The 11,168-nt window shown below is 39.7% G+C and overlaps 1 protein-coding gene across 1 annotated transcript; it reads left to right on the top strand.

Moving 5' to 3' along the window:
* The first annotated feature begins 7,718 nt into the window (after positions 1–7,718).
* Positions 7,719–9,791, top strand: LOC103346079 (uncharacterized). Its single transcript, XM_070047100.1, has 2 exons — positions 7,719–8,378; positions 9,616–9,791. The coding sequence occupies exons 1-2, from the start codon at positions 8,042–8,044 to the stop codon at positions 9,738–9,740; spliced, it is 462 nt and encodes a 153-aa protein (XP_069903201.1). The 5' UTR covers positions 7,719–8,041; the 3' UTR covers positions 9,741–9,791.
* The last annotated feature ends 1,377 nt before the right edge of the window (positions 9,792–11,168 follow it).

The raw sequence follows: 11,168 nt of genomic DNA, 5'->3' as shown, positions 1-11,168 counted from the left end.
TGTACAATTACTATGTCTTCATTTTAATGATAAGAAAATTGAAGTTCAAAAACGTAAGTCATCAAGCCAAGGGCATATCCTTAGTAATTGTATCTGTCTGATTTCAGAGTCTACAATTTCTCACCATGTCTTGTATTCTAAGAGGATAATTTAGATAATATTATCTAAATACAGGCAGAAGGGTGAGAATGAGCAGGACTTATTTTGGTAAGACAGTGATAAAATACTACAGTTAATAGTCATGCTTTTTAAAAAATATGTATTTATGGGGGGCCAGCACTATAGCATGGTGAGTAAGGCTACCACCTGCAGTGTTGTCATTCTATATGGGCACATATGGGTTCAAGCCCTGGTAGTTCCACTTCTGATCCAGCTCTCTACTATAGCCTGGGTAGGCAGCAGAGGATGGCCCAAGTACTTTGGCCCCTGCACCCACATGGGAGACCCAGAGGAGGCTCCAGGCTCCTGGATTTGGATTGGCATGGCTCCAGCCATTGTGGCTATTTGGGGAGTGAATGAGCAGATGGAAGACCTCTCTCTCTCTGCCTCTGCATCTCTGTAACTCTGCTTTGAAATGAATTAAATAAATCTTCAAAAAATGTGTATTTATTTGAAAGGCAAATTTACAGCAAGAGGCAGGAGGTCAATTGAGGGGAGAGAGAGAGAGAGAGAGAGAGAGAGAGAGAGAGAGAGAAATCTTCCATCTGCTGGTCCACTCCTTAAATGGTGGCACTGGGTACATTAGCAAGGAAATGGATCAGAAATGGTGCAACTGAGACTCAACCCAGCACTCATATGGGATGTTGGTATCAAAGGCATTGGCTTAACTCACTGTGTCACAATGCTGGACCCAGTACTCATATTGTTAATGATGCAAAACCACAGTAGTTCTCACTTACATTAATTACATAAATAGTTATAGGCATAGGGATCCAGAACTAACTTTGCACAATGATTACTACCCACCCCTTTCTCCCTGAGATATTTACAGACAAACAAATGAAAGTATGTTTCATCAAAATGTTCATTCTCTCAAAAACAATTCATAAATTCAATGCGATACCAATCAAAATATCAAAGGCGTTCTTCACAGATCTGGAAAAAATGATGCTGAAATTCATATGGAGGCACAGGAAACCTCGAATAGCTAAAGCAATCTTGTACAACAGAAACAAAGCCAGAGGCATCACATTACCAGATTTCAGAACATACTACAGGGCAGTTGTTATCAAAACAGTGTGGTACTGGTACAGAAACAGATGGATAGACCAATGGAACAGAATTGAAACACCAGAAATCAACCCAAACATCTACAGACAACTTATATTTGATCAAGGATCTAAAACCAATTCCTGGAGCAAGGACAGTCTATTCAATAAATGGTGCTGGGAAAACTGGATTTCCACGTGCAGAAGCATGAAGCAAGACCCCTACCTTTCACCTTACACAAAAGTCCACTCAACATGGATTAAAGACTTAAATCTATGACCTGACGCCATCAAATTATTAGAGAGCAGTTTGGATTTCTAATCCTGGCTATACTCCTTACTAGCTTTAGTTCACTGATATGTAGAATGAGGGTAGTTATAGAATTTATAACACTGCACTGTTGTCATTAAGAGCTAGTGTACTCTAGCTAGATGGAGTTTGAATTCCTGATCCACGCTTGTTAAGCTTTATATACTTGACAAAATGCTTGAACTAAACATGTATTTTACTATTTACTTAGAAGTGTGAATTTTGCATGCTGCACACGTTAAATGTTACACATATCATCTCATTTAATTCTAAGTATCTTCCTATATAGTTATGAGATTATTGGCTATTTCATTAACATGCATGTGAGTTTCTATAGTTTTAATTGTTAAAATATTGGCTGTTTCATTAAGTGTGTGTTTTTGTGTAGTATTTTAATTGTGAAAATATAAGTAGAAAATTAAATGCTCTTAGGTATCTTAATCAAGAACAGTATGACCTCTGCCCCCATGGTGTTAAGTGGTCAAAATGTGAGTTTTGACAGGCTCCACCAACTTAATCAACACTTTTCCCTAGTATGTAGATAGTTACGTGTGTGCAGAAAAAGAGATAATTTACACAATTTCCTTTTTATTTTTATTTATTTATTTGACAGGTAGAGTTACAGAGAGTGAGATAGAGACAGAGAGAAAGGTCTTCCTTCCATTGGCTCACTCCCCAGATGGCCACTATGGCCGGCGCTGCGCCAATCTGAAGCCAGGAGCCAGGTGCTTCTTCTTGGTCTCCTATGAGCACACAGTGGCCCAAGCACTTGGGTCATCCTCCACTGCCCTCCCAGGCCACAGCAGAGAGCTAGACTAGAAGAGAAGCAGCTGGGACTAGAACCCTGTGCCCATATGGGATGCTGGTGCTGCAGGTGGAGGATTAACCAAGTGAGCCACGGCGCCGGCCCCAAATTACCCAATTTAATTCTGCCTCATCTAAGATACTAAGGGTTCAGATAGTCAATACAGTTTATATGATTTGAATATGATTTGTCTCCTTAAAATTTATGCGAGAGTTTATTCCCTGAAGTCATTTTAATGGTACCAGGAGTGTAGAAACCTAACCCCATGTTGGCATTTAGACGAGGGACTTTTGGAAAATGATTACATTAAGACATTAGAATGGAGCCCTCATGATTGAATCCTGGTGACTTTATAAGGAGATGGAGAGAGACTACACAGACAGAAACACAGAAATGGTCACCTGCTCCTGCCATGACTTGGTGCAGACAAGTGCTGCCCCTTCCAGAGCTTGCATTATTATTCTTTGTGCTTTGATCCACTAGAATCGTGAGGCAAAAAAATCCAGTTTCTTCATAAAGTAGCTTGTCTAAGTTATTTTTTTATTTTACAGGCAGAGATAGACAGTGAGAGAGAGAGAGACAGAGAGAAAGGTCTTCTTTCCATTGGTTCACCCCTCAAATGGCAGCTACGGCCAGCGTGCTGTGCCGATCTAAGCCAGGAGCCAGGTGCCTCCTCCTGGTCTCCCATGCGGGTGCAGGGGCCCAAGCACTTGAGTCATCCTCCACTGCCCTCCCGGGCCACAGCAGAGAGTTGGACTGGAAGAGGAGCAACCGGGATTAGAACCCGGCACCCATATAGGATGCCGGCGCCACAGGTGGAGGACTAACCAAGTGAGCCACGGTGCCGGCCCTAAGTTATTTTTTAATACTAACAAAAACACTGACCAATACACCAACCCTCTGCACATCTACCACAACATCTTTGTTGGGTAGATTTTATGGGAGGGAATGGAGTGCAGAAGTCAGCTGGTACCCAGGACGTTGGGGCAGGGTGCAGTTGGCAGGCAGGCATGGAGAGGAAGTAAGCCTAGAGCATATGTAAACTGAGGTTGAGCATGCTCCATGTCCCATCCAGCTTAATTGCTGAAGAACAATATTCAGGGCTTCAATACAGTGGGTGTAGAGCATTACACTTCAAGGAGAGCAGGGGGCTATGTGACATCACTTGTCATATGCTCATGGAGCCAGGCCTGCTCCAGCTTATTAATAATGTCAAAAATCTGGATGTCCTTAGGCTCAGCCCTGTGTCCCTGGCCTGGCTCCTAAAGCTGAATTGTTTGCAAGCCAGAGCAGCAAATATTAAAAAAAAATCAGTACATGTGCCTTTAGTAGCTCTGGGAATGCTTGTTATGAATTAATGGACTTGAAGACAAGTTTATAGAAAAGACGTGCTCAAAGCTGCATATAGAGAAATACAAACACAGTCCTAACAATAATGGACAGGCCCTCTATTGAGCACTTTATGTGCCTTAGGTCAGTTAATCCTCTCAAATACTCTGTGAAGTATGTACAATTACTATGTCTTCATTTTAATGATAAGAAAATTGAAGTTCAAAAACGTAAGTCATCAAGCCAAGGGCATATCCTTAGTAATTGTATCTGTCTGATTTCAGAGTCTACAATTTCTCACCATGTCTTGTATTCTAAGAGGATAATTTAGATAATATTATCTAAATACAGGCAGAAGGGTGAGAATGAGCAGGACTTATTTTGGTAAGACAGTGATAAAATACTACAGTTAATAGTCATGCTTTTTAAAAAATATGTATTTATGGGGGGCCAGCACTATAGCATGGTGAGTAAGGCTACCACCTGCAGTGTTGTCATTCTATATGGGCACATATGGGTTCAAGCCCTGGTAGTTCCACTTCTGATCCAGCTCTCTACTATAGCCTGGGTAGGCAGCAGAGGATGGCCCAAGTACTTTGGCCCCTGCACCCACATGGGAGACCCAGAGGAGGCTCCAGGCTCCTGGATTTGGATTGGCATGGCTCCAGCCATTGTGGCTATTTGGGGAGTGAATGAGCAGATGGAAGACCTCTCTCTCTCTGCCTCTGCATCTCTGTAACTCTGCTTTGAAATGAATTAAATAAATCTTCAAAAAATGTGTATTTATTTGAAAGGCAAATTTACAGCAAGAGGCAGGAGGTCAATTGAGGGGAGAGAGAGAGAGAGAGAGAGAGAGAGAGAAATCTTCCATCTGCTGGTCCACTCCTTAAATGGTGGCACTGGGTACATTAGCAAGGAAATGGATCAGAAATGGTGCAACTGAGACTCAACCCAGCACTCATATGGGATGTTGGTATCAAAGGCATTGGCTTAACTCACTGTGTCACAATGCTGGACCCAGTACTCATATTGTTAATGATGCAAAACCACAGTAGTTCTCACTTACATTAATTACATAAATAGTTATAGGCATAGGGATCCAGAACTAACTTTGCACAATGATTACTACCCACCCCTTTCTCCCTGAGATATTTACAGACAAACAAATGAAAGTATGTTTCATCAAAATGTTCATTCTCTCAAAAACAATTCATAAATTCAATGCGATACCAATCAAAATATCAAAGGCGTTCTTCACAGATCTGGAAAAAATGATGCTGAAATTCATATGGAGGCACAGGAAACCTCGAATAGCTAAAGCAATCTTGTACAACAGAAACAAAGCCAGAGGCATCACATTACCAGATTTCAGAACATACTACAGGGCAGTTGTTATCAAAACAGTGTGGTACTGGTACAGAAACAGATGGATAGACCAATGGAACAGAATTGAAACACCAGAAATCAACCCAAACATCTACAGACAACTTATATTTGATCAAGGATCTAAAACCAATTCCTGGAGCAAGGACAGTCTATTCAATAAATGGTGCTGGGAAAACTGGATTTCCACGTGCAGAAGCATGAAGCAAGACCCCTACCTTTCACCTTACACAAAAGTCCACTCAACATGGATTAAAGCCTTAAATCTATGACCCGACACCATCAAATCATTAGAGAATATTGGAGAAACCCTGCAAGATGTAGGTACCAGCAAAGACTTCTTGGAAAAGACCCCGGAAGCACAGGCAGTCAAAGCCAAAATTAACATTTGAGATTGAATCAAATTGAGCAGTTTCTGTACTGCAAAAGAAACAGTCAGGAAAGTGAAGAGGCAACACACTGATTGGGAAAAAATATTTGCAAATTATGCAACAGATAAAGGGTTAATAACCAGAATCTACAATGAGATCAAGAAACTCTACAACATCAAAACAAACAACCCACTTAAGAGATAGGCCAAGGACCTCAATAGACATTTTTCAAAAGAGGAATTCCAAATGGCCAACAGACACATGAGAAAATGTTCAGCATCACTAACCATCAGGGCAATGCAAAACAAAACCACAATGAGGTTTCACCTCACCCCGGTTAGAATGGCTCACATACAGAAATCTACCAACAATAGATGCTGGAGAGGATGTGGGGAAAAAGGGACACTAACCCACTGTTGGTGGGAATGCAAACTGGTTAAGCCTCTGTGGAAGTCAGTCTGGAGATTCCTCAGAAACCTGAATATAACGCTACCATACAACCCAGCCATCCCACTCCTTGGAATTTACCCAAAGGATATTAAATTGGCAAACAAAAAAGCTGTCTGCACCTTAATGCTTATTGCAGCTCAATTCACAATAGCTAAGACCTGGAATCAACCTAAATGCCAATCAACAGTAGACTGGATAAAGAAATTATGGGACATGTACTGTATAGAATACTATACAGCAGTCAAAAACAATGAAATCTGGTCATTTGCAACAAAATGGAGGAATCTGGAAAACATAATGCTGAGTGAACTAAGCCAGTCCCAAAGGGACAAATATCATACGTTCTCCCTGATCGGTGACAACTAACCAACCACAAAAAAGGAAACCTGTTGAAGTGAAAGGGACACTATGAGAAACAGTGACTTGATCAGCCCTTGTCCTGACTGTTGATGTACAATTTAATACTTTATCCCTTTTAGTATTTTTTTGTTCTAGTTAATATTATTGGTTGAACTCTGTAATCAACACACATTTATTCTTAGGTGTTGAATTTTAACTGAAAAGTGATTCCTGTTAAATATAAGAATGGGACTAAGAGAGGGAGGAGATGTACAATTTGGGACATGCTCAATCGGACTTGCCCCAAATGGTGGAGTTAGAAATGTGCCAGGTGATTGCAATACAATCCCATCAAGATTGCATGTGCCAATTCCATCTCACTAGTCCAAGTGATCAATTTCAATTCATAATTGATCACACTGATAGGTCTAAGAGTCGAAGGGATCACACAAACAAGACTAGTGTCTGCGAATACTAACTGATAGAATCAAAAAAGGGAGAGAATGATCCAACATGGGAAGTGGGATACACAGCAGACTCATAGAATGGCAGATGTCCTAAACAGCACTCTGGCCTCAGAATCAGCCCTTAAGGCACTCGGATGTTGCTGAAGAGCCCATGAGAGTATTTTAGGCATGGAAAGCCAAGAAACTGGAAAAAAAAAAAACCTAAATGAAAGATCTCTGTGAGTGAGATCCCAGTAGAAAGAACGGGCCATCAAAGAAGGAGGTACCTTTCTCTGAAGGGAGGAGAGAACCTCCACTTTGACTATGACCTTGTCTAAGTAAGTTCAAAGTCAGCAAACTCAAGAGGCTTCTATAGCCTTGGAAACTCATGACTAGAGCCTAAGGAGATTTCTGACGCCTTAAACAAGGGTGGCAATTTGTTAAGTCAACAAGAGGAGTCACCGTGCACTTACTCCCCATGTAGGATCTCTGTCCTTAATGTGTAGTTCAATGTGAATTAATGCTATAACTAGTACTGAAATAGTATTTTACACTTTATGTTCTGTGTGGGTGCAAACTGATGAAATCTTTACTTAATATATACTAAATCCATCTTCTGTATATAAAGAGAATTGAAAATCAATCTTGATGTGAATGGAATGGGAGAGGGAGCGGGAGATGGGAGGGTTGTGGGTGGGAGGGAAGTTATGGGGGGGGGAAGCCATTGTAATCCATAAACTGTATTTTGGAAAATTATATTTACTAAATAAAAGTTTAATAAAATAAAAAAATAAAGTATGTTTATTCTCTTATAGAGTATCACCAAAATCCCTCCTAAAACATTTTATATGCTAAAAAGCTTTTGCCCAAAATCAGACTACATTATGACAACAGCCTTGAGAGGCATGCAAATTGCATGAGTTTGTCCTTGTTTTTCCCCAGAAAACTGAAGCTGGAAGAGATGAAGGGAATAACTAGCTCTTCATGTCTGCATAACTATGGCAGAGCCGAACATGACATCAGGTCTTCAAACTTCTGGTGTTCTTTCTGCTACAGCAGACAGACTCGCCCAGATATAAGGCTTAATGGGTGCCAAGGGTTAGGATCTATGATATAAGCCCTTGATCCTGGTAAATAGTGCATGCAATTGTGCTTTTTTATTGCTTCACTTCACTGAACAAAAGCATGTCTCACTACTTTCACATATAAACGAGTCTCCACGTCCTGTCAAAGAAACTCCAAGCTTCTTTTCAGAGAATTGTCACCCTTGAAAGATGGCCTTGAGCAGGAAAACATTTTCTTTTTTTTTTGTTTTGCTCTTCATTTTGGCTCAGCTTACATCAGGTATATGAAATGGATGGGATTTTGATGAGGCCAGCCTTGAAGCTAGATGATTCCCTATGAATCAACCCAAAATCAAGAGTGAAGTAAACCCCACAGTGTTAGTCATGGGCACTTATTGGACCTGCAGTGGAATTTTCTCAGGGTCAACTGCATATAGGGATCTTACTTTTTTTATTTTAACTTGTTCTTATAGGTCAGTTCTGACTTTGAGAAATAAAATAAAGATTCCAACTCTTCAGTCCCTTCAGGCCCTTGATGAGTATGTAGCATATAGGGCTGGGAATACTGTGTCTACAGTGTCATTTCCTGTATTGAAATTAATTTCTAAAATGCATTTTGTTTTGAATTTAGAGGGCCAGGCAGGACTCGATTATTCCCAGTCATTTCCAGGAGGTAAGTTAAATCCCATGTATATGTTTTCTCACTTGTCTCCTAGGAATCCAGCTCTCTTAGCTTTCTTTATCTTCTGGAGGCAATCACGAAATAGAGAGCGCATGGAAGACAGAGCTGTGTTAAATCCCAGTACCCTAAATCTCTGTTCTCTTCCTCTTGTTTCTAGCATGATATTTTGATTTTTCCATTTCAGAGAAAACTATCTTTCTTACTGCACTTTAATTTTTGCCATAGAGATTTTGACCCAGTCACTTCTTCCATTAGTATATAGTGTTAATTACATCGAGGTCATAGCTACAATCTTATACCAGTTAATTAGGACTGCTCTAATAAAAGTTGTTTCCATCCCTTACAAGCTCTGCTTCTGAATATAATAAGATGTGTGATAAAAGCTTGTCACTGAATTAAGGCTGATCAAATGAGGGAATTTGTTGGTGTAAACTCGTTGCTATTGCAGAACATCTGTGTATGATGAATATGCCACTATCATTTTCTGTGGGGTCATCTTACAGAGAAACAAAGGACACTGTAAACAGAACCAAAAGACATATTCCCAGATCATTATGAACAAAACCAAAAATATTTGGACAGAGTTTTGGGGTGAGAAACATTAAGATTGCCACTATTCCCTGAATGTTTATTACAAACGAGGCACTATTAACAACTTTTCCCAGATTGTATTCTTGAACCAACATCCTTATCAGATTGGTATTATTATACTAAAATATCCACACATAAAATATTCCTTTTGGTCACAAACAAATTAACAATGCAGATAAGTACTTCTAGAATGTCCACCAGACAAATGAAAAAGCTAGGATAAGCAGTTTACTGAGCACACACGGCCAATGGTAGTTCCAAACAAGAATCAAACCTAAGTCTCTTAACTCCATCCTTAAAGATCCTTCCAAAAACACAAGATATCTTTCCATTTTCACCAAGCAAACTTTACAGTAGTATCAGGTATGTGTTCTTATCATTCTGTAATATATAAGCCATTTGGTTACCCAGTGATTTACTTTCAACCCATGCAAGGTTACAAACACCTCGAAAACAGGAATTAACTCTTTCCAGCTTCATACTGCAAAAAGAAGGAGCTCTGAAAAATCTGCGATGATTCTTGGAAATATCCTCAGGAATCATCCTTGCAAGCCTTCCCTTTGTGGTGGCTCCTGTCAGGCCCCACTTTTCCATAGAGCCTCTGGAAAGCCTTCTCAGCATTTCCTTCTCAACACAGGTGAGTTTGCTGTTTGTGAGCCATGCAGGCTCGGTCGGGGCAAATGCAGGAAGGTTTGTTTGGAGAATGAGAAGATTTCTGGAAATTGCAAGCTGAACTACTTCTGCTGCCGGCACAGGATCTGATAAACTGACCCTCACCCGTCTGGCTTGGAAGCAGGTCTGGTTATTCAAAGAAAGTCAAGAGAAATTATTGGCTTAATCAAGTCATATCTTGAGTGAGTTCAGGGTTGCTCTCATTCCTTCTCTCTTTGTTTTGTAACTTTACTTATTTTTAAAATTTATCTGTAAAAAAATTAAGACATGAGCTATACCTAATAACTACTCACTTACTTGTGTATTAGAACTGGAGTAGCTTATTATTTCTGAATTTCTCTTCCATAATATACCTTATATGACATATTGTTATCTTATGAGGCAGGATTTTTATGTAAAGAGTTTTTTTATATGTAAAGAGATTGCAAATTAGGGAGGCTGTAATTTCCTAGGAACTATAGTTAGAAACCAGTAAACAATATAAACATTGCTGTTTTGTGAATATATTTGTATGTACTAATTCTCACAGATAGATGGAAGTGTCATCTACATTACATCAATGGAGTTATAATTCTGCATGTTCTAAGATATTTTATGCACGTCACTTTTTGGTATGCCAATATGTTGTCATTCATCAACTCTAGAAGTTATGGTTTATATTTAAAACAATTCACATCTACTAACTAATGCCTTTTGCACCAATTTTACATGTCTCTTCTTGCCTATGAAAGAAAATGATTAGAGATTAGTTTATAATGATTTGTTCAGAATTCATGCAAATGGTTGGCTGTAATGTTTGCCTTGTGATATAACATTTGTGTCATTTCAAAATAAAAATCAAATTATTAGTCTTATGTTCAGTGACTCAAAAATGATCACTCAACTTAACATATAAGACTGAACAGCATTTTGCTTCACATTTCAGTCTGTCATTTTTCTCTCCATGCTCTGATCCATTCCTTATCTTTTCCCTGCCTTGTTGTATAAAAACAGAACTATTCGCTGTAAACACAACAGTCCCCAGCCTTCATCCTTCTGCCTGTTTTCAGTCAATGCAATTGTCTTGTGAGAGAAGGGTTCATGAGATAAAGGGAAAATTCAGGGGACTTCTCCCCTTCTGTCTTCCCTGAATTAGCTCCATGTTCCACCGTATAAAGCCCCTGCTTAATGTCACTTGGTGGTTCACTCCAGGCCAGCTCCTGCCAGTCTGTCCTGGCTCCTGGGCTCATACCAATCTTTCTGTGATTACTTAAGTCACAAGGTAAGTGAGGAGTTCAACTGTGTATTTCAGAGTTACCTCATTGTTGCAGCATAGCTTTGCATTTCCAGCTTTGCTGTCATTTTATTTTATCTAACTTTTACTTAATAAATATAAATTTCCAAAGTAAAACTTTTGGATTATAGTGGCTTTTTCCCCCCATTACCTCCCTCCCACCTGCAACCATCCCATCTCTCACTCCCTCTCCCATCCCATTCTCCATAAAGATTCATTTTCAATTATCTTTATATGCAGAAGAT

The sequence above is a fragment of the Oryctolagus cuniculus genome, chromosome 8 (genome assembly GCF_964237555.1).
Source record: "Oryctolagus cuniculus chromosome 8, mOryCun1.1, whole genome shotgun sequence".
NCBI lineage: Eukaryota > Metazoa > Chordata > Mammalia > Lagomorpha > Leporidae > Oryctolagus > Oryctolagus cuniculus.
The sequence above is the reverse complement of the archived record's forward strand: the minus strand, read 5'-3'. Positions and strand labels throughout refer to the sequence as shown.